At 34.2% G+C, this 25,681-nt stretch overlaps 1 protein-coding gene across 11 annotated transcripts in view; it reads right to left on the bottom strand.

Moving 5' to 3' along the window:
* The window catches only part of mmd (disintegrin and metalloproteinase domain-containing protein mind-meld), a 476,847-nt gene that overhangs the window by 359,565 nt on the left and 91,601 nt on the right, over window positions 1-25,681 (bottom strand). Inside the window, exons 1-2 of one of the 11 annotated variants that reach the window (XM_076112978.1) lie at window positions 15,764-15,872; window positions 15,674-15,682 (exon numbers count right to left, since the gene is read on the bottom strand). The exons of the other annotated variants lie outside the window; for them this stretch is intronic. Coding sequence (XP_075969093.1) covers window positions 15,674-15,682; window position 15,764 — 10 coding nt within the window. The 5' untranslated portion in view covers window positions 15,765-15,872. Of the gene's footprint in view, window positions 1-15,673; window positions 15,683-15,763; window positions 15,873-25,681 lie in introns of those variants that run through there. 11 annotated transcript variants of the gene reach the window in all.

Below are 25,681 nucleotides of genomic sequence, written 5' to 3'. Positions count from 1 at the left end.
TGCCAGTATTTTTTTTATTTCCGCAAAAATTCCGCATCAGAATTTTTTGCTAATTTTTAATGTAGGTGTAATTTATGGAATGAAAAAGATGTTTTCGTATCTGTAAGTATGAAAAATAATTCAATTTGAGATTGTGGAAGTTTTGGAAAAACAAATTATAAAAGTTGTGTTCGTTGACATTGGTTGACTATGGCGGGTACCTTACATAAATATTAGGGTGATGAAACCAACTCATAAAAAGAGACCACAGGTTTCAACAACCTATACTATCTTTGGTCTAAACACCTCTGCGGATTTTTATCTAATTTTATACAAGCAAACGATTTTGCTTATTAAGTTATTTACCTTAATGATTTTTAATTAAGATAATTCAAAATTCATGACTTTTTTCAATAAAATTATTAAAGTTCTTCGAAACCGTTACCATTTCTACTCAATCCTGGCCTAAAAAGGTTCAATGAGCAAACGCCTTACCCATTCAATCATCATAATATTATAATACGACAAAGCATCTCAAACACATTAAAATAAAATAATAAACATCATATCAATCCATTAATTCATCAAAGTGACCGTATTAATAATCCGGTATCAAGTCCGTACGCTAAACAAAAATAGGTTCCAACATTGTAAAATGATTCCATGAAAATATAACCCTTTGCCAATCCATTTGGATTTGTCCGGTCAATCCGGATCACGGGCGAAGCTTAATTTATTAAAAATAACAATAACTGCCTCGTTTGTTGATTGCTCGTTAACGGCTGTTAATATTGAAATGTATAGTTCAATATTTTTAATTAGATGACAGGAACAGACTAAAATTATAAACGCTAATTGAACTTATTATATTGATTAGGATATAAATTAGGTATCAATTTCTGCATCGTCCAGTTGACTCTCTATCTATCCAAAAAACTGTCTTGTTTTGCTTTTTAGGGATAGTTCATAATCTATAGAATTGTTATGGACATCTTACACAAAAATAAACAACATTCAATTTAGAGGTACGGTCACAAAAAAGGGTTTAAAATCATATGTAAAAAGCATTACACGTGCTCAAAAACAAGTGACAGACAAACCAAATTTTGACCTTGCCAACAAAAAGTAGTATAATCAAAAAGCCTATTTTACACCTGAACAAAACCTTTGACCGTCAGACCAGGAGTAACACATTAAATACTTTTTCGGCCACAAAGTTAGTATTTAACCCTCAAATTCGATCGGCCACATTCCATCGGTTTATCCGCCAGATTAATACGTCGGTCCCAACTATTTGGCGGCACAAAGCCTTTCTGAAAGCCAGGTGAATATTTGAAGCGGACACGGGGATGGGGTGAAACATTTTGGAATAGATACATTTCGTGTATGTATGTTTGCAGATGAGTGAGGATAGGGATGGAAATAGAACGTTTCTAAATATAGGATGGGAAAGTGAAAGCCTCATGGAAGATGAAAATAATGAAGTGTTTTGTATTCTATAAAAAAAACCATGCTCCTCTCGAAGAATAGAGTTGAAATAAGTACTTAATGCAAGCGATTATTTCGAAACACAATTTAGAATTAATTATAATTTTAACTTGTTGTTCGTTGCCGCAAATTACGCATTATACTCGATATACAAATATTGAGTTGTTAATTTTACCTAATTTAATCATATCGCGTACTAAAAGGTTTTACCAAAACAAAAATCAGTCAACACCATTTTACCAATTAAGGGAAAACTAAAATAAGACCACAAAACCACGAAATCCACAAACCCGGGTACACGGATAACACGTAAATGACGCTTCAAATATCGCACTTAAAACTAATGACCGTCCTAAACCAATCGCAAACGCATTCAATTAAATTAATAATATAATCAATCAAGTTGTTCCGGACAATTGAATCTGTAGTGGGTACTAACCCGGGTATTACCAAAACCGGGTATAACCCGGGTACTGTCGAATATTGGTACCTGACCCGGGTAGACGTTGACAAGGGTTGCTATATTGAGAAGAAATAAAAACATAATATGTAGCTTTTTTGGTTCAATAATCTTTTGATCTAAAATGCCTGAAACAATATTTGGTGTGTTATTTTTGTGGATGGAATAATTGGGATTTAAAAGTAACCTTTCAACGGTATTTTTTTGACATTCGATATTGAATTATTTGAAGGCCTGTTTTGGCACCTGTGAGGTTTTCACAAACCGAAAATACTTTGATATTATTTAGGTATCGGGCTCATATAGGTCACTGAACAGGACCGCCGTTTACGGTATTTTTAAATACTCATACTTTTTTTCGCCCATAATTCCTTGTGAGGAATATGGACTCACAATTTTAATGTTTCAAAAAAGTTAACACAATATAGCAGTCCGCTATTCTTACTTTTTCTGAAGGTTTAAGTTGTTGAGTCAATAAACGTCAACAGTGCATTGGGTATAATTTTGATCCACAACTGTATCAGCACATATACTCGTACAAGGGCGCTAATGCGATGATATGATATCTACTCTATGGTCTACAGCGATTGGTCTACACTTCTAGTCTTTTAATCTATCCAAATTAAACCCGGTTATTATGAACGTTCTTGTCCAACCCGGTCAAAAATGCACCCAGCTAAGGGTCGAAGGTCGGCAACACGTACAAAACGGTCACGTCTGCATTCGATAGATACGAGAAGGGAATCCCGATGGGAAAGGCGGGGTCGAGTTTACACGGATAGTTTGTCGATAATGGCCACTCTAGTGTGAATGTATGAATGAAATGGGTGATGTATTCATTAGGAGGAAAAGAGAGGTAAATAGCTTAATTTTCACCTCATTTTATTTGGTGGTGGGTTTTTTGTTTGACCTTTCCTCTACTGCTGCGTGCTAACTGCCTCTGTAGCTCAATGGATAGTGTATCCGACTGCTGATCATGAGGTCTCGGTTTCGATTCTCGGAATGGGCAAATATTTCATAACAGAAAAATGGTGTTTGGTAACGTGCCCGGTTAATGGCAATAGGCTCGCTTCATTATTCATGGCGAAACATGAGTATTTCTGACACTTTTGCATACTTCTTTGTATAACAATTATGATATAATGTTTTTTTCCTATACTTTTTGGAGAGTTTTAGGTTCTATAACTACACTGTTTAGCATAAATTTAAAAAATCCTTTACATTTCTGACCTATAAACTACGGGAAGGAAGCCAAGACAGCTTCCAACTCGTTCTAAGAAATACTACTAAAAACTTCATAATCGAAAGAAAGAGGCTCTTAACATAATAATTAGAAAACGACATCGGTTAAACAAACAGTGTAGGTAGTAGGTAGGTAAGTAATCATCTGCGCGGGCGGCGTGATCCGGCGCGCACGTGACCCGACATAATCACGGGCCCGCCTCAAGTGCGCGCAGACCGCTCCGAGCTAACGCCGCGAGGTGCGAGCGCTAGCGGACTCTTATGTAATCCATTTCAATAACGGTAGCTTACAGTACCTCGATTCTCTACCACTATCGACTGCCGACAACCGGCTACCTATCGAATTTTAACATTTAACATGCCAAAAAAGTTTCTACGCTAGAGGCGCTGATCAGATTTTCATACAAAATTTCTCAATGACAGGTCGGTTGTCATTTCCTTCTTATCGTATGGGTAGTGGTCAACCTAATGCCAAATATGTTAAAGCCGCCCGAAGGACTTTGACGTGGCTTAACGACTGTTATCGTAGTAAAACAACCGGAAACGAATTTTCACGTGCCTTCCGAAGCACGGAGACGCCTAGTTCAAATATGCGGTCACCCATCTATGGAGTGACCGCGCCAAGGGTCGCTTAACTCACAGTTCGTGTACCGACCGGTGAGCGCAACTGGCTATGGGCGCATTGTCGATGATTATAATTTCACAAATAATTATATTATTTATTTGGATAAACTTTAATAGTTTATCCAAATAAATAACTTGACCCAAAAACTAAGTAAAAATTATTGATTTATAAACAGTTTTGAACCCCACAAATCCGAAAGAAAAAACTGGACTTTAGACACTCTCTCGTGTATCTCATCGCTTGCGGCAAGCGCAGTACCCGCGGGCGTCAGGCCCAGTCATCTCAATCCGTGTTTGTAGGACGAACCCCTCCCCTGAACGATTCAGCCAGTAATCAGTACTCTCTAGAATAGCCTACATACCATATAACACTAAGTGGTTTAGAATAGTAAGAACATTCAGTACATAGTATGCAATAATGATATGGAATACAGTGGTTTAATTGATTTGAACAATTCCGAGTTATTTAATGCTTACTGCTAGGTCTGATTGGCAGGGTTTGCAATTCGGGGCTGTCTTGTTGTGTTTATATATTAATTTCTTTTTATTTATTGCAGTATACACAAGTTTATAACAACTTATTATATACAGTTTCGTCCTCTATTGCTAGGACCAAACAATAAGTATTGCCAATTTTTTACATTACAGTTAGTAAGAAAAAGAGCTCTTTCATTTTGCTAATAAGGCTTTAACCCGTTGTTGGAAATAATAATAGACCTGATTTTGCCTATGAACTTGAGTTTCAAAAATATAGCAGCTTTTAAAGCTTACAAACAAGTCCGATACCACATTTCAATACGACAGTTAATCAAAACAATTTAAATAGCCTTCACATAAACATTTAAATAACATAATTGTTTATTATAACAAATCTCGAAGGCTTCTCGAACCGCCTTAAGAAATGTAATAAGAATAGATTTCGACCTTACAAAGTTTTGAATAATATTGTCCCTGAGACCCTCTGGGCAATTTAAAAGGTTTTCAGAAAATCTCAGTTCATAAGGCCCGGACAAAAGGATTGGTTAAAGACCTAAGTTAGTTTGTAAAGTCTGTCTTTGAATCTCACGAAATCTTTATTTTATGGACTTTTATCTCTATTAGAGCGAGATGAAATGTATTGAGTTGCTATTTGATTTAGTTAACTTTGAATTAAATAGGTTTAAGTTTAAGTGCTTGGTGTATTTGATAACTAGAGGTTAGGCCTTTTGTCATGGCAAATAAAAGAACCTTGACGTTCATTTATTTTTATAATAATTCGATTAATACACTTAGTATTGTCTGGTTTTGTTTTCAGTATCACTAAAAAGAAGCAGGTTTTTTGCCATTTACTGTTTCTACTCGGAATTTTCTGACCAGTAATTTAACTGTGAGTGATACCCACGCTCTGCCTACGCAAAAATCAATCACATTTATTTGGTTAGCATTGTTATTGACACAAATTCACCTTTTTTTAAAGCAATGGTACTTAACAGTCAAAAAGTGAACCCCATAGAACTTTATATTCTCCGAGCCTTAAATACTTTATATAGAGCCCTACACTACTCCACCAGCTAACATCTTCAGAACACGTAACACACTCATCTTTCAACACATCCCAGAAGCTTCAATTTCAATCCAAGAAGCGAGGGAATAAATCGTCGATGCAGAAGCACAAACAACCTTGATTACGTATTCGGCCCTGGGCGATTAATCAGCTCGTTTGTTCCCCACGGGCACGCTCCACTGACGGCTACACACCACTGATTGACTCCTTTGATTATCTTGCCGATCAATGAATAATAAACATTCGGATATTTTCGCTTATGTCCCCTGACCCGTGAATTACCTGTACGATTCGTGCGAATTGGTGACCGGAAATTTTATTTAAGGGTTAAGCGATGCTGTTGAACTTTAGATTTGGATGGGTGAACATTTTTCCATATTTCGAATACAAATTCAACAGTAATATGACAACTAGTTTTTAAATATCTCTAAGGATTTGAAATAATGTTTTTTTTTTATAATCGTAACTTGGCGTTTTAATCAAACTGAAACAATAATTCGGAAAGCGTTTTTTATTTTACTGAACACAGTAATAACTATAAGAAATATTTTTTTCTCAGTTTTGCAAAATGCTCCAAATAATATAATTTCTTAGCCACGTCTAAAACTACATCTCAATGGTTATTCCAACATAGATTTATATCCAACATAGATATTTTTCTAGTTATCTTACTGCATATTCAACCGCACTGCACAATCCACAATTAATCATGAAAGCAATGCAAATGCATCTATGAGCGACAAACGAGTGGCTGTCTTAAAATTCTACTGCCAGTGCAATCAACTGGCGGCGAGCTACATTGTAGTGCAGGACATGAGAAAAAAGCGAGCTTCAAAACTTTTATACATTGCATTATCTGTAACTGTAGTTTCACGGGAACATATTTCTTTATCATATAGTTAGTGGTCAACCTCTCGTTGAAGTTCTTTAAACCGTGTGAAAGTTGACTAAAGTGTGAAGATTTTTTTTCAAGAATATTTATTTATAAGGCGAAAATATGCTATTGTATATCCTTTAGAATAAAGCAGGTGATGTTGTAAAAATCCGGCCATCAGTAGTTAAATTAGGTAACCAAGCCAAAAAGACGTTTATTTATTGAAGTACAAAGTGTATTTAAAATTTAAATGGTTGAACGACTTCGTAGTATCAGAAGACTTGCACTAGAGCAGTTACAAAAAAACTAAAAACTAGAGTTTTGTAAAAGAAACTGTACGGTACAAGTAAAGTCATAATAAAAATATACTAATACCGCGGGTTTTCAAAAAGTAACTGTAGGTACCGTACAAGTAAAGTTGCAATGGTTTCAAAACGTCAACTCACGTCATAATATCTGTCCAAACGACTTTTTGATACAGTCTACGTTGTCACCATTCCCAAAGGACTTACTCTTAAACATAACCCGTCTTCTCCCCCCTCCCCCGCCGTCTGCGTTTGTCCGTCCATCACTTGCAGTACGCAATGTAAACAAGTTTCACCCCTCCGCATCAAAGCAACCCCCCTCCCTTTTGTACCGCAAATAATGTAGTTTGTTTCACAATCCCATTCAAAACCACCCCTTTTAGTAATAGATTTTTTTATATTTAAACTGCTGCTCCATATTAAATCTTTTGTGAAAGGCTCTATTTAATCAGGCTTCTGTTTTGTAGGATGGTTTTATTTTTGTATTTTTAAAAGTTTCTGAAACGCTGACAGACTTTGTATGTTTCAAATGAAATAGTTTTTTTAATATTATTTTTTATTTATAATGTCGCTGTTATACTCGAAGGTGTAGGCGGAGTTCTGTGAAACACCCATGATTTGCCATTTTTAATGTTAGTCTCATGTAGTAAGAGGCAGGTCTTTTGCTGTATACTAGAAAGATTACCAAACTCCGGGCTATTATTGATAATGTTCCAATATAAATTAAAAGGTTAATTACACTTTTCCAATAATGAAATCAAATTCAAGACCTAGTAATCAACAGTGGCCACTGCCTAGAGGACAGAAACAGTGAAAAATAACACTTGTTTAAAAGCCTTTTTTGAAAAGTTATTTTGCGGTTGCCGGAAAATTAATTTGTTACCAATCAACCATGTGTCAGAGTTGTTCAAACTATGAAACACGTGTCGATGTGGCATACAGCGGACAATATTTTTTTTAACTGAAACAATGCCTGAAAAATTATATTGGTAAAAAATTAAAAGCACTTTCGTATTGTTTCATGAAAGAGTATATTATTTGAATAGGCTTCAAAAAAGCAAGTATTTCGCAAAGGGAATTATTTCTAGCCTTTTCAGAACTGAGTGAGTAAAGCCTGAAGGCTATAAGTGCGTCTATAAAGCAGGATTACTTTATAAATTAAATAGAAATTTCTAAAACTTTAACTGAATAAAATGGTTTAAGCGAGAATTACTGCAGTCAAGTCTCTCACAGATTCTGATATAAATTTAAAAACGAAATACTATAAACTACATTTGGGTTTGGGACCTCGCATACTTTTACGATTAAAGTAAGCTTATTATTCTTATAATGTATCTTCTGCTTCAAACTAACGAAAACTAAACTAGTCACAGCGCTTCTATTTTATTCTAAAGAATAAAAAACTATCGTCCACCAGCTTTGTAGAGAGTCTTGGCATGCACGATTGATCAAGAGTGTAATAAAAAATTCAATGTTTTTCCAAATGGTATATCACTGATGTTATATATTTTTAATTTTCTTTACTTCCTACAGCCACAGACTCAGCATACAAGCCTCTACTAGGCTCCTCTCGAAGCTAGTATTGGTAGCTTTAGTAGCCTATGAGTATGATAGTTAGTGTAATATGCGAAGTACGAAAGTAACATGTAAGTACTAAGTATAAGAAATCCTTGTACTGTACAGTTCCAAATAACGCCAAAAGAAACAAAACAGCTCCATAATTCACGTGTTATTCATTAATTATTATCAAGAAAATGTTAAATTCAATACAGACAGCGAAAACCTTTTATCTCAACTTTATTTACGATAAAGGAAATGGCCGATACGTCACGCTCTGTAGGTCGTAAACCGTCCAATTTAACTTGACCCCCGGGCTTATCTTAATCACTGAGTGTCGTACCCAAATCTCGATAATCAACGCGATCGGCCAGGTCAACGTAAAATGGTCAGTGAGACATTTGGAAAGAATCCAAAGTGTCTGGAATCGCGATAGTTACTGCGACGTAATGTTTTCAGTAGCAAAAAGGAATGCCAGTATTTAATGTTAATTTTTCGTATAATCCATTTCCATTTTTGTTTTACATTTTCGTTATTTTGATTTCTGGAGTTGACAGTATTTATTTTAAACGTAAACATTTCTAAAATGTTAAAGGTAATTGCCATTTTGACACCATAATAATATATGTGTGTTATAAATTGTCTAAGGTCTTTTAGTTAATCCTTTTCTCTTTAGGTTTTAAGGTTTCTACATCGCTAGATAAGTGTCGATTAGTTAGTTTAATAACAGATTATTTCATACATCTATTTATTTTTGAAAGGATTTCCACAGGCATTGGTACCAGGTAATATTTACGTAAGTAGTATATACACATTTTGTATTTATTTAATAGTTAGACGTATTATCTGCCCATCTCTATCTAACCACATATAAAAGACAAGAACAAAACATCTGCAACCAAAACACTTAATACTATTCACTCCTATTTCAATCGCTCCAAACCCATTTGATGAATCTACTGTACCAATTTAATCTAATACAGTGCGAGCGAGACAGATAGATGTAGATAGAACGCGACAGACAGAGATGGGGGTAAAAGCCGTCTTTGTGACAGTAATTTAATTCTACGCTGTATGGGAGAGTACGTAGCAATTTTTATTATGTTGCGTCTAAATCATTTTATTAAAGTGAGTACACGTGATGTAACCTTCTTGGAAGTGCTTATGGCACGTAGGCTTTTGCACGTCACTTTTTATACAGAAATATAGGTAACTCTACTGTTAGGATTTGTAATCTAGGATTTTAAACCTTTGCAAGACGACAAATATAACGCAATGTTAACTAAACCTCACAGTGTGACACTTTTTTTTGTAATGTTATCTTGATAACAGATACCCAAAAGACGGGCACAATTTTTTAACCAGACCAAAAACCACAATTTTTTAATTTTTTTCTAGAATTTGGATAATAATGGAAATAGCAACCTCCAAGCGCGATGACAATAACCTAGCACTACTACCAACTGAATCCAAAAGTCCGAACCACGGACGCTATCAAACTAACTCCATCACACTTATAGTTATTATACTTTTCAGGATATCTGATCAATTTAGCAATCAATACGAATATACACAAAATCACTCTTTTTTCATATATGGGTAAGCTGAGACTAAAGCACGTTATTTGATCATTTAATGAAAATATGTATGTGTGTGTCTCCTATTTCTATGCTTAATATCCCTTCAAAGCGTTAAAAAACTATAAAACTGACCTTCCACCACTTATTTGTTTGTCACCCTCAAAGCGTGAAGATATGTCACGATCTATTTATACGAAGGTTGTTCGTGCTGCACGTCAACAATATTGTTTTATTTAGTTAATTGCTTTTATTGAACATGCTGTATGTCATGCGCACTAAATAGAAAACCTTTTTAACTATGGCTAGTTTCTAGTCTAGTGTCTAAAACTTTTAAATATCACATCGTTTTTCTAAATTTCTTGTTTTCGCCAATAGGGATGATGACTACCAGTCAAATCAATCAAATCTTTAAGAAACCTCAAAAACGCTTTTTAGTATATGCAGTATCTCGTATTTTCGTTAAATTCAAATAAGTGCGTAATATAATGGTTCAGTTTACAATAATTTACTATATTCACGAAAACGCACACGGCATGAGCATTTTGGATTAAACTTTTACAAGTTGAATAACATTTCGTAAACTTACTGCTCTTAGAATCATCCCAAAAACAAGTATTCAAGATACCATTAAACATTGCACAGATTCGTGTCCACGAGTAGCGTTAGTTTCCAAACAGTCACTGTAGTAGTGACTATCGACTAGTCCACACTATTAGAACATTATCATGTACTAGGTCGTAAGGACCTCTATGGAGTACTGAGCGGGAACAATGTGTGTAATGAACACGTATTACTATGATAATACGGTAATACTCGTGTAGATGATAATATAAGCATTTTTGGACTACTTTTTGTGTAGTTTCTTGACTGTTTTCAAGAAAATAAGGCAAAATTTATATGAAAAATGACATATGTATGATACTAGTTGGTTTATAAAGAAATGTGACAGAGAAACGACTTAAAATGATCTACACTGCTTCATTTTGTGCTAAGCGCGGTTTGCTACTTAGATTTCGTAAATACTTAAATGCCATATTTTTCGTTATTTTATTAATCACTTTAGAGTCCGCAGTAAATATCGTGACATGTAAACCATCAACATAATTTTAAAATTTCCCATACATAAATAAATAAAATAAATTGCAAAATACGGTTTCTAGAAGGGACTTTTCTATAATTTTAAATGGCACTGTATACCTATAAAACTACTTAATTACCTAACATTTTTTAGTTGACTGTAGGAAACACAGAACTACATATCATATCATATTAAAATATATATAAAATAAATCATCATTTACAAACACAATTTGGTACCACACCAAAGTCTAGTAGTTTTCCTTATCACAGTACATAGTTATCAAACCTGCACCCAACTAACGAGGTAGGAAGAAATAGTGACCAATAGAGAGGGAATGATGACAAAGAGCCTTGTTTCAAAGTAATTTACGGGCCGAGGTCAGGCGGGTACACGTGTGGAACTTGTAAAATATATTTTATTGCTTTTTGGTATTTTTGAGGTAACTTTTATAGGCCAGTTTTTGGTAAGCTTATATATATTTTTTATTTTTATAGAGCGAATGTTCTGGAAGAGCCGAGTAACTTTTCTGAGGCCAAACAAGCATAATTATCATATTATATAGATATTTCAAAAATCGTAGTTCTAGTTGTAGGAAGGATTAAAAATGATAATTTAATTTTAGTCTTCTCATGGTGAAAGAAAACCTTCGAAATTATTTGCTTTTAGTACAAGAGTTTCAACTCAATTGAAACAGTGATATCATATCACACACAATTTTCTAAAAAAGCTATACTACAAAACAAGAGCCAAGAAAAGAAAAATGCACAAAAAAAGACAAACTGTTGCCAACTTTACACCCCTTATTACGACAACTTAAAAACTAGAAGTACCGTTAACATACAAAGACATAAAACAGCGTCAATGTCGAACGCCTCAGTCAGACACATAATATTACAATATTATGTACAGTGAACATAAAAATTGCGTCGTAAATTCTAAGTTGACGGTTCGTATGGAAGATTTTTTTTGGGCTCTGTACTGTCTAATATTTTGTGTATGAGACTGATTTTGACAGTTTTTTGAGCAGGTTTTAATACAAAGCAGATTATTTATTTTTTGTTTAAGTCAAAGAAAAATAACATCATTATTTGACTTCTTTAAAAACCTCTTTTAAATCCTCGCTGATATAAAATACGACAACATCAAAATATCTATCACACATCATTTCTAAAACAGTTTTACAAAAAATACAATTTATACTTAAGCCATCATTTACTAAAGATAAACTAAACACATTAAATAGATCACTGAAAACAGCCTTCAGGTCTTACGTAACATAATTACGACGTCACCCTCGAGGCAAAAGGCCATAACTGTACAAATCCACTTATTTACTTTTTACACCGTCAACCTGCAGAGAAAATTTCACACCTATCGAATGTCAATTTACGGTCCCTCATATTGGCAACCCCCAAAATTTTATTACCACAGTAATATTGTTATGAAAATACGGATTTTTGGGAACAAGATTTTACGATATCGTACTTATTTTTGTGTCCCTTTGGGTATAGGTGTTTTTAAGTTTAGCTTAACTGAATATGGTTGTTATATTTTCGTGATCATGCTTATATCGAGGTGAGGTTGTCTTTGAAAGAACTGTTTAATTGATCTAATAACGCTTTTATAATCGTTGTTTTTTACAGTTTTATTTTAGTAATATTTATATAAATAAGTTAGCAGAGATCGTAGGAAATACCTGCTCCCTAGGCCATGAGCCACGAACCAAGGCGTGATTCTAGACACTGAATTTATTCTCATATCAAATAACGATAGAAACCAGACGCTATTTGTTTTATTACATTTTCAATTCAATGAATAACTCATATTATTTGTAAAGTATTACATTTAGTCATTTAAAAGATAAAGATATTATGCTACAAATCTCTTTTTAATTTCAGACATAAAAAATACTTTTCATTCAAAGAAGAACCTTATCACGCAAGCAAAGACACGGGCAATACTAAATAAACATAACAAACCACTATGCAATATATCTTTATTATACAGAAACCCACATAACAGCAGACAAATATTTATTTTAGTGGCACTAACGTTATTCCTAAGTACATCTGCACCTAAGTGCCTAGGCGTACCTATACTTAATGCCTAACGTTCGGCTGTAAATGCTAACATTATGACGACGACGACGCAGATTGGTCGGAAATCTAGACATTATCTCAAATGTTTTAGAACTATAAATTAGTGAGACTAACACTTTTATCACTACATACATATTATTCTATAAAAATACTAGCTGACCCGCGCAGTTCCGCTCACGCTATCTTGTTTTTATTTAATACCGCACATTTTCAAATTTATCCACCTTTTACACCTTTTCTGGACTTCCACAAATAATTCAAGACCAAAATTATCCAAATCGGTCTAGCCGTTCACGAGTTTTAGCGAGACTAACGAACAGCAATTCATTTTTATATTTAAGCTTTTTAATTTCATATTTCTTAGCATTATAGTTTAATGGAAAGTGATTTTTCGAACTCCGTCACTATCGTATAGCCTTCGCGCGTACAGTTCTTAGAAAATACGCTATGAACGGCGATCAATCTTCTAGAGGTATATAAAATGGGTGTGGTCTTAAGTGATTCAAAATTAAATTTCATAAAACACTCGATTTAATTTTATTTAATTCTCGATTTATACTTCCTCATCTAGTGACAGACTTTTATAATTTAATTGTTAAACGTTTATATGTACTTCTTGTATTTTGTACCATTTTTTTTAATTGTATTACGATTAGGAATATAATAGAACGAGTAAAAAAAGGATTATTGAACGATGTTTATTGAAAACACAATTAAAGATTACTTTTAAAGGCGTTGATTATACTGTAAAAAACTACTCCATTACAGCGAACAACATTCTCTACTCTTTTTTTTTACACAGAACAAAAACACACTCAATAAATAGAAAACTTCGTTCACAAATTACAGAGTACCACACGCGTACCGATATTATTTCACACATTTCGTCGCATCACAGAAATATTCACGCGAAACTAAAACACAATCCATCACCATTTTATTGAGCCGTTGAAAAATGTTCATACAATTTTTTTCTATTCCTAGCTTTTGTTTTTTACCATTTTGGCCAATACAAATTGTTTGAAAAGTAGAGCACGGATTTTATTTTTGATTTCGTAATAGGATCAAAAAATGGTTTTGAAATAATACATATACTATTTGGTTGCTCGAGCCTCGCTTTCTGTAGTTTCAAAACGGGCAATAAAGATTTATATATTTACTTAAGCTGTATATTTTTTGAAAAACATAACTTTTTATTTTAATAAACCACGGCTTTTACAATTGAAATAGTGATACAGGCACATTTTTTCACTAATTTATATATATCCATTCATACAAGTATGAAAGGAAACTACTATGTACTGAAATTTGTACTATAACTTAGCAGTTAAGAGATCAAGTCACAACACTAAAGTATTTTTCCCACGGGCTTAGACAAAAACTACGAACCTACAAACGAGCCTTACACATATTTTATTTTATGTTTCTGATACATCCAAAAATATATTCGCCAGTCTTTAAGAATTTCGCATTATTTTCACCATTATACCCTTTTTATATTTCAATACATTTGAACAATATATTATTATAGAAAGTTTATCGTAGTAGTAATAATAATTATTATAATACCCTGTGCAATCGTAAGTACTACGCCCAAGTAGCAGTACACAGCAATCATATAAATCTTCGTAGAATTGCTACGAAACACTACGCGCTACGGCAGACTTTGAATTTCATACTAGTGTTACGAGTAAAACGTACTCAACTTTTAAAACCGTACTTTTTAGGAACAAAAAACATTCCACATAACAGTTAAAACCTACCATCAGAAAATTTAAAAATTACTTGTAACAATTTCAACAAGGCTCTTGCGCAATTAAACTGTATGCGATTAACGTAGCGAGCTATGGCTACGACGTAGCAGCGTAGCAAGCCTGTAGCACTAATCGCTACGGAGATTAGTTTCTCCGAAGCAGGGATTGTTTGTCTGTATGTATTCATGGTTCCACTGAAATTTCACTTTCAGTTACCAAATTTAGTTTCGTATTAAATGTGAGATACGGGTTCATGTAGAGCAATTTGGGAGCTCAGAATTGTTCGAAATGTGGGTACAAAGCTTCTGTCTGAATGTTTCAAAGATAATAAACTTTTGTAAGACGCACAAGTTTTTAATCTTGTGCCGAGCGAAAACTGGGGACATTATATTAATAAAAAAAATGTTATGACTTTTTTTAATAAAATGAATATATCAAAAACCGTTTATATTTTCTCTCATCATCATACCACAGTTCTAAACGCCCATAATTACGTAACGTAGCGAGCATCTACGTTGCTACAGCGTAGCACTAATTGCTACGCAACTCGTAGAGACCGCTACGGTTACGCTAAAGAGCGTAGGTTAATTGCAACGGGCGCTTTTCTACCCTATGGCCGCTTTTCTGCCCTACCCCGTGCGGTTAACGATAATATTCTGTGTGCGGTTCCAGCCTAACGAAAAACTTCAACTTCATTTTCAACGGAATGCTAGGAAAATATTTCCGAAATGTTTTTTACGTCGTAATTTTTTTTGATCCATTTAAATTATAATATTTTTTAAATTAGTTTTAATTGTATTTGTGACATAAAAATATTTTATTATTTCAGTTAAATAAATAGTAGTCAAAATGGTAACGGTTCGAGTTTACCCTCATACGTTTTTTTAATTCTAATTAAGAATAGTATTAATCATACTTAATTAATTTACTAAAAATTTGTTAACTCACAATTTTTAATAAAATATATAACATTAAATTAAAATATAAACATTTTATAGCATACTTCAAACAAGTTTCAATTTCAAACATCAAAAAACTCGCAGTTACCGCGCGAACTTCAAAAATTCTCTTAAAAAACTAAACTCACCGATGATCACTATAAAACCACAGAATCGTCATTATAACTCATTTTGCTCACAATAAACTGTTGGAAAGTGTCGAAACAATTAGCACACACTTGCACTGTATTAGTTCTATCCAAACATCACGGGGTTCGTGGCAGTCGTATCGCGAGTGGTGTCATGATCGGCCGTGCATGACGCGTGTGTCCCGCGCCGCTGTCGGCCGCCGACTGCCGCGGAGTTGCCGGGTGACCCCCCTCCCCTCGACATATACTACCAACTCAATTTCTACTAGAGGCTTTTTGGTAGATTTTCGGGTAAAATATTATGGGGTAAATTATTAATTCATCATTTAAGTTAAGATATCAATTAATTTAGATTAAAACTATGAAATAATCTATTGTCATCAAAATAGTACTTGTCGTAAAATCTATTTAAAAACTGATTGCATAGAAATTATATTTGGAACATACATATATTAATATTATCTATTAATTTACTCAGTTATCAATCTGCATAAATTCCTAATTCTTCGTAAGGAAGGTCTCAAATCCTGTCGTCAAACATCGTCAAACGCAACACACGCAGTCTCGTAATCCGCAAAAAAATATATCCAAATATCATTATTACGTTCTCAAAGGTGCTCCACGCTAAAATACATTTTCCAAGTACTTTAAAATTAAATTCTCAACAAGTAATTGTTCCCAGAATTATGGGTGAAATCGTATTTTAGTGGAGAAACACGGGGTAAGGTCTCTTTCTGATGCTGTTGGGGCGCATGCGCGGAGTGGAGCCCCGCCCTGCCCGGGCGTTAGCTTACTCGAGGCTCTAACTTTCGAGCTGCGAGTTGGTAGCCAGTTCTGTTACCGGTTCGAACTAACTGTGACGTCAAACTCAACTTCGGAGAGCATTTAACCGGTTTTTCTTAGTTTGCCTACAGGTACTAATTTTAATGAGTTTATATCATTATTTTAAAAATTATGTTAGGCGATTGGATTGAAAGGGATATTTGTGTCAGGCATGTTCCCGTACGATGAATAGCCGCTAGCCGCCTGAGAGAGCGGGTGCACAAATAAACTCCAGGGTTCTACTTTGGCAATATGATTATTTATAAATAAATAAATTTAACCCATTACTGTCCCACTGCTGGGCAAGGGTCTCCTCCCGTAATGAGGGAGGGGTTAGGCCTTGAGTCCACCACGCTGGCCAAGTGCGGGTTGGGGACTTTGCATGCCCTCAATAAATGTATTAAACAAATTTTTAGGCATGCAAGGTTTCCTCACGATGTTTTCCTTCACCGTTGGAGCATGTGACAATTATTTCTAATACACACATAACTTCGAAAAGTCATTGGTGTGTTACCTTGGGTTCGAACCTGCGACCACTTGCGTGGGAGGTGTCAACTTATACCACTCGGCTATCACTGCTCTATTATTTATTTGACCTAAATAATTAAGATAATGTATAATATTGATTTATTGAAAGATAATTTAAGAACAATTTGCAAAACCACGAAATCAAACCACTTACTTTTTAATTAGTCCAAGCCACTAAAAATGATTAAATACATAATTTTTATGACACTCAAGGCTCTCGCTTGTTGAGGATGACACTTTTTGCCCAGCAATGGGACAGTGGTGGATTAAAAAATAAATTCTTGACGAATTATTTAAATTTAAAATTATTCATCAAAAACATTCTTATTCAACATCAAATTCGATCTCACAATACCGTAGAGCTGGTATAATTATATCGAAGACCGTTATCACACGATAGGACGGCTCACGTCTACCCAACTCATGAGGAAATTATTGAAGTGACGCTATTTCATATCAGTAGGGGTAGTTACACCCTTTTGGAATTAAACTCGATGAGTTTAGATAGTGCGGTGATGTTTTGTTGGTTTTGCAGTTATTTATTGAGCCGTTTTTAGTTGAGTTTTTAATTATAATTGTTCCTACTCGAAAGAAAGAATGTAAAAAAATCCAAAAGAGAAAATGTATAGAATTTGTGTTTGTGTATTCAAAAAGAATTAACCTTAATGCTAGTCTTTAAAATTTATTATAATGAAACGTATAAACATCATTTTTTTATCGTACTCTGCTGGGCAATGGTCTCCTCCCATCTTAAGGGAGGACTTTGCATGCCCTCAAAAATGGATTAAACATTTTTTTACGTTGAAAAAATTGATAATTATTTCTAAAACACATATCACTTTTAAAAGTCATTGATATTTTTCCCTGGGTTCAAACCGTCGACCACTTACATAGAATACGCATATTTTATCCACTACCACTTGGCTATCCTTGCTTTAACAATGACAGTAATTAACTAATATAATCTCCAAATAAAATAATAAATATAGTATTGTATAATATATATTGATTTATATTTATCTATTTATAAGCTTGAAAAAAAACCCTCAGCAGACTCATCTATCAAAATAATTTCAACTTATGACAACATACTTATATGCTCACGAGTATTTAAGAGAATTATATCAATACCACGTGTATTCCCACTCAACAAGATATATTAAGTAAAACAACGACTGAAATAGACGTCGAGTCTTATCATAAACATCTTGAGCAGCTCTAGTTCCCGGAAAGAGGTAATTAGTGATATAATACACCTACAGAATACAGAATTAATTTTAGATAATATTTTCTATAATTACCAATGGCCATAAAATCAATGTAGTATGTTTTTAAGTTAGTTGTAGCATCTGTGATATAGTCCAAAAAAACTAGCTACTAATTAAGGATTTAGTTTTATATCACTTTACGCCTTTTATACCAGTATAGGCAGTGATTTATATAATATTTTAGTATTATTTCAGTATTTATTAGGTACCATATGAAAATGACCAAAATTCGCCATAATTTGAACATATATAATACACTAGCTTTTACCCCCGACTTCGTCCGCCACCTGAATTTTCCCATGGGAATGCGTAATTTTCCCGGGGTAAAAAGAATCCTATGTCCTTTCTCGGGTATCAAACTATCTCCATACCAAATTTCATGCCAATTGGTTCAGTAGTTTAGGCGTGATTGAGTAACAGACAGAGTTACTTTCGCATTTATAATATTAGTATGGAAGTATGGATAGTATGGATAATACAACAAGAACTGATACAGGCCACCCAACTTGGGAATGAAACCTGAGACACTTCACGTATTTCAAGGTCACATCGAATCGAAAAGCCCTAAAGTTACAATATACAACCTCTTTTCTTCAGGGAAATTTAAACCCAGTTCAAAAGCATCAGTAATCCTGTCATAATAGAATTCTAAATTGAGAAATCATATCGCACTTAAAATTGTATGTGAGGGCATCATTGCACCCCCTTCTCCCCTAAGGGGTGGTACATACGCGCCCCGAATACACAAGTTCAAATGTTTAAATGATGGCTCTTTGATTGTTGACAAAAACGTGAATTGGTTTTGCATAGAGTTCAGTGCCGATTTAGGCAGATTTTCTTCATGCCGCTATAGGTAGAGTGGTTCAGTATGCGATTGCTGCTTTCAAGGTTTGACTTTTTGGTTAGGTTAGGTTCTATTAGTAGTTTTGAGAATAGTTGCATATTTTGTTAATGACAGTTGATGTATAATACGCGGAACCAAAAATTTGCTAAATCAGACGTATTCATTTCTTCTATTCTTTCCTACTAGTTTAGGTTTAATTTGATAAATTATATTAAAAACTTTTTTTTTTATTGCAAACCTGAATTCCTTAGGAATGTGCCGATAAACTTACCTGAAAGAAAGAAATTGAATCGTTAATAAATGAAAACTCACACAAGAAACATTTAAATGTAAAATATATTTTTCAATACAAAATATCAATGGCTCCTAGAAATCGTAAAAGTATATAGAGCGAAATTAAACCAAAGTATAACTATTTACTTTAGCATCATAGACATACCTACATAGATACCATGAAACACAAGTATGTATCTACAGGTATCTATTTCATAAGTATCCTTTTCTATCATGAAGAGTCACAAAACACAAAATCCCAAACTCTATCTACAAACAGTATTTCAATCTATCGCAGAAATTCATCAAAGGCAAAAGCAATATTTTCGGCTAGGAGAGCACACAAATTGATTGTGACTCTACACGGCCGGGGGGCATTGGCGGAGACGGAAATCGAATCCGCTACCCATCGGACACCTGCACGAGACGCAAATTCACGTTTGTCAATAAATAGAGTTCGCTTATACACTGATGTTTATAGGGGTTTATGTAATGGTTCCGTATGTATGAAAGATAAATTAATAACATGCATTTGGAAATTTCCTGTTATGGGAATCACTGCTGCGTTAAAGAAAATAAAAATCGCTGAGGGCAAGTATCTCATCTGATAATGAAGTGCCAGATTATCTGGCCGTCAGCTAAATATTGTATCAGATTAACTGTTAAAATTCCATCTGATAAGCCATTTAATGCTTATCCCAAAGGTGATATCAGGCATTATTCTTGTCTTTGATTTCAAATTATTATTATTTTATTAACCTGTAATATCTCACTGCTGGGCAATAGTCTCCTCCTGAATGAGGAAGAGGTTAGCCTTTTAGTCCATCATGCTGGCCAATAAGAAAAATATTAAAGAAAATAGGGTACAAAACGTGATTATCAAGATAAGGAATTATCACATTTTTTGTCATTAAGCTGACTTGCAAATATTAAGCACTTGAGTAAAATGATATACCTTTCTTAGTGGTAGGTGTAGACTTGTCTTTAAGTTCATGAATTATATGTTTACAAAGTCAGAAAGATCAGATAACATCCCATTTTTTATTACAACACTAATAATATTAATAGTTTGTCTAATAAAATCTCTAACAATATAATAAAGAGTGTAAATTATATAATATTACGTAACGATGTTATTTCCTGAGACGTCCATAACTTCTCATTTGTCACGAATTATGATAGCGAGTGGAAGGAACTAGGGAAATATAATTAATAACGCTTTTTATAAGTTGCCAGACCTATTTACTTGTCATAGTTTGGTGTTTGTTAGACAACAGTTTATATTTTATTATGTATATTTTGAACACGCCAACATAATTACCTTTTATAGAATCTGTAGCAAGTACGCGCTTTGAATTATGGATACTCAGTGCACTGACGTACGTTATTACTTGAAGGTTTAAATTGTAATTCATAGCTTGAATGTACTAATTACAAAAATTCAATCCAGAAAAACACACAAAAAACACTGCGTATACAAAATTGCTTCATCAAGTAAAACTATTTGCGGTTGTAAAACTATTTCCCGTTAGTCTGTTATTAAACATATTTTTTTCACAATTACCATTTGTTTTTTTAATGTTATTACTGTCAATCAAAAGCTCAATGGCCAAGCTCCACTAGCGTATTAAACATTACTCTATATTTTTTACAAAACAATGACATGAGCTTTGCTTTCTCCAAAATACCACAAAAAATTCAAAATAATGTCATAAAAATATCACTTATTTTCCCACAAGCCCTTCACAAAAATTGGGTAATAATGTGCCACTCAATGATCAGGTAACGCAAGGGTCGAGGGTGCTTCCACGCGGCTGACCATCAAATCATCTGTGCAACCAGTGACGCGAGGCTAGTGTCACTAGCTGATCTATTAGCTAAATACTGCTGCTATATAATGTTGGGCTTATATACTTAGTTATATGTAAACTATGTAGTAGCTACTAGAACAATTATTTAAGTTATGAATTGTTTTTGGAAGCTAAGTGGTCCTTTTTCGGGTGTATTTAACTATTTAAAATTTCACTGGGGTCGGTGCAGCTGGTGAAAAAAGAAAGCGTAGCTAGAAATCTCTTCTTCATATTAATCAAATCTTCTGTTTTTGGTTTAAGAACACCTAATGCTGTAAAATTCTAAATAACCTAAGTAAAATCTTCAGACACATATTCTGCACAGTTTTTCTTATTTATCTTGTCCTTGGTGATCAATAGAGAAAGTTGTTCCGAAGGCATATTACATAACTTAACGACTGTTACCTGTCGTGATAATCTTAAATGGCTTAAATGGCAACGACCGGGACCATCTCTTTACTTGACTCCTACGGAGACGTTTAACTAAAATACCACCAAGCGGTCACGCATCAATAGACTGTCCGCACTAGGGTTGCTTATCCCACTGATCGTTCACTAACCAGCAAGTGTCTCCAGTTCTCAGTAAAAACCGTGGTCAATAAATCCCTATTCATTTCTAGAACATGCATCCCATCATTTAAGAGTAATGAAATCTAATGTAAGAACGGGCGCGGCGGTGCACGCGCCAAGTCCAGTAATAAATTAGTCGGCCAGCGTGTGTGGTAGTCGGTGTTTCAAGTTGACTTGTCGCCTAGTCAACTGTGCATACTAAGTAGATTACACGCCACTTTATGGGGTAACTTAGGAGTAAATAATGTGAGAATAGAACAGGTAAAACCATCACGTGTAGAAGATGTATGGAAACGGAGAAAATTGATTTGATAGAAAGATATGTCATTTCTGTAGCGCGATTCCGAACTATTGACTTTCAAGCTATCGATGAATTTGGTACAAAAACCTGACAAGGGCCGCTAACGGGTGTCATGGGAACTACTTTTAGGAACATACAATTTAAAGTTAAACTCCTCAGGCCTGAGTCATTTTTTTTTTCGTAATTTTAATAGAAATTAAGAACATACTGAAGCATGTTTTATGCAACAGGATTTGCCTATATCTAGTACCTTTGCCTATATTTCCTATATAAACAAAATCATATTTAAGAAACAACACTATCCTTTTACCAGCATATTAGTTTATTTTATAATGGATATCAAATATTGAACCTTCACTTCCCAGTGTCCCATGACCTTATCTACAGCATCTCCCTCAATTTTAATGAATATTTACATTATAGAGAAGTACGAATAAACCCAAGAAACTGTTTAGCATCTGACCTTTGTTGTATAAAGGTTAGTTACAATTTAATAGTTTTAGATATACACTGATGCCGTGAGGAATAGGAAATGTCATGAGAACCGAAATAGGTGACACGTGTAGCGCGATTGTTAAGATATTAATCTAATGGTAACTAACTAGGTCATTGTTGTTGCACTGGTCGTTTTGAGTGGACAAAATAGCAACAGAGAATTCGATTTCTTTAGCAACAAATCCGAAGTCGTTTCGAGTGAAAATGTCACACAAAATGGCAAAAAATAATTGATTTGATTACTTCAGTAACAAATCCAAATATATTTGTGACAATACAATCGTTTTTTTAGAATGTTTGAACCAAAACATCAGGCTTAAGACACCAGTCTACATCACCGGTGTTGTTTTATTTTATTTTCTATTTTTTTAAGATAACTCCCGCACTAAGAACTGCTCTTGTGTCGCGGAGACTTTTACAAACATACACACAACAAACAGTACAACCAGACACGAAACAATTATTTGTGGATCGCACAAATAACTTTTCCATGTGCGAGTCGAACCCACGATCTCCCGACGCAATGGCAGCGACTTGGCGACCTAAACCATTGCGCCACGGAGTCAGTCCGTTGTTATAACACTGAACTTTCACTCTGTTAAACAAATATTTCTATTCTTCCTCGTTCTTAAACCTTAAGAAAATGGTCCTGTTAAGTAAAACCTACAGAAGTATCATTACTTTCTTCTAAAAGCGTATCCCCAACTCCCATTGGTCAGCTAAAACTACCCAATAACGGTATCTGTAAATCACTATGTACATCACTAATTACTTTAGCCCTGCAGTACAGTTACAAGCCAAAATACGTGTTCACTGTCATAATGATACATTTGTGTTTATCTTTGAAACGAAATAAGTTGTTATCATAGGTAAATAAGAGCAACAATAACATTAATATTTTCATAAATTAGGTTTAATTTGAAAGTATGAACTAATTCATTAGTGATGTCCGAGTAGTATAGCACTTCAAATAATTGTTCCGACTGGGAATCGAACTGACAACGCAACGGTAGCGGCTTGGCGACCTAAACCATTGCGCCACGGAGTCAGTCAGTCGTTATAACACCGACCTTTTACTCTGCTAAACAAATATTTCTAATCTTCGTCGGTCTTAAACCTCAAGAAAATGCTCCTGTTAACTAAAACCTACAGAAGTATCATTACTTTCTTCTAAAAGCGTATCCCCAACTCCCATTGGTCAGCTAAAACTACCCAATAACGGTATCTGTAAATCACTATGTACATCACTAATTACTTTAGCCCTGCAATACAGTTACGAGCCAAAATATGTGTTCACTGTCATGACGATACATTTGTATTTATCGGTGAAACGAAAGAGGTTGTTATAATATTAATATTTTCATAAATTATGTTTAATTTGAAATGTTAACTAATTCATTAGTGATAACCGAGTTTTATAAACATTGGTCCTCTAATAGATCGAAGGTACAAAATGCACTATAGAATTTCCATAGTTACGAGTGGATTATAAATACCTATATTTATTACTGTTAAACGGTGAATGTACCTAAGATTTTCTTAAAATGTCTTGTGCCCGGTTTCTGAGGCACATTTAGCGGTAGTTTATCTATTCAAATATTTTTTTTTTATGAGTGATTGAAAAGATAAACTACTGCTAAATGTACCTCAGAAACCAGGGGTTAAGGAGGTCCTAAGTCTCCAACCAATTTTAAGTTTGCGTGGTGGACTGCTACATTTTAATTTGTTTATACATATTTATGCTTGTGAATGTACTATGATCACGAAGATCCCGTTGACCCGTGGAAAGGTAAATAACGATAAAAAGGGAACGATTAAATGAACTTAACGATCGGTTAGCGTGCGTTACGCACAAGATTAAGTGCGTCTGTGTTTTGTGTGTGTGTGTGTGTGTGTCTGAAATTTATGCACGTGTTCATTTCGTTATGTGTTATTTATTACAATTGTGTGTGTCTGAAAATTTCGTTAAGCATTATAGGCCTAATAAATATTTATGCACTACCTTGAAGCAATTCATCAAATTTACAACTGGTTACTATCACATAAAGTCATTCAGACATATCCGTATATCTTATCTTCCTCTTTGCTATCCCTGCCTTCAATATGTAATTGAAGATACGTACAAGATTAATAAAAGGAGCTAAGCTAAGCTAAATGTACCTTTCAAATATCATAGTATTTAAAACCTTTCATTCGGTTTTAGGGCTAATGTGGTCAGCAGCTTCACTTATCTTTACAAATAGTAATCTAATAAAAAAAGTTCTCAAACTTTTCTATCGAGATCTTTCCACCATCTATAGAACCATCTAGAACGTTCACATTGTGAAGGTGTTATATTCTACAAGCATCTGTCTGTACGTGTGTGTATAATTTAAGAGCCGGCAATATCCGCACGTCCGAGCCCCGCGGCGGAGGCACACATCGACTTGTGACACTTCTAGTTTATACGTTCATGTTTGAGGTGAACGACTATTCTGAATTATGGTCTTTTTGGAAAATGTTTATTTTGTTACGACGGTTTTTTTTAATTTATGTTTGGTATTATCGATTTCTTAATAATACAGTAAGATATGAATCTTAATCATCTGCAATAAATGAATACAGGCTAATGATGGTGATGATAATTATTATCAATCTAGTCTCGGAAATATGGTTTAAGTCTAGGTTATGTTTAAGGTTGACTTTCAGTCAACGTTAAACGGACGTTTTAATGTCTAGAAAATAATGAATATTAATATGCAATATCGTTACATGTTTTATAACGATATTATCCTTCAAAACAATCAGAGATGAGGTACTTGTAAACGACAGACAAAGACAAGATGTGTAAATAAAGTGACCATCCCAGAAAATAGCGTTCCAGCACGCCTTAAATCCGCTTACACTACCCAGGAATAGTACTCAGAACCTCACACTCCTTACACATTACCTGTCAAACCGAATCAACTTAAATAAAAAAGAAAATAAAATACTATAAAAACTCCCATCGTATTACACCAAATTATCTTACTCCCATCAAATTCAACGAACGCTCAATGTTGCCAGCACAAAAAATAT

Source organism: Anticarsia gemmatalis, chromosome 4 (genome assembly GCF_050436995.1).
Source record: "Anticarsia gemmatalis isolate Benzon Research Colony breed Stoneville strain chromosome 4, ilAntGemm2 primary, whole genome shotgun sequence".
NCBI lineage: Eukaryota > Metazoa > Arthropoda > Insecta > Lepidoptera > Erebidae > Anticarsia > Anticarsia gemmatalis.
This window is presented reverse-complemented; position numbering and strand designations above follow the sequence as displayed.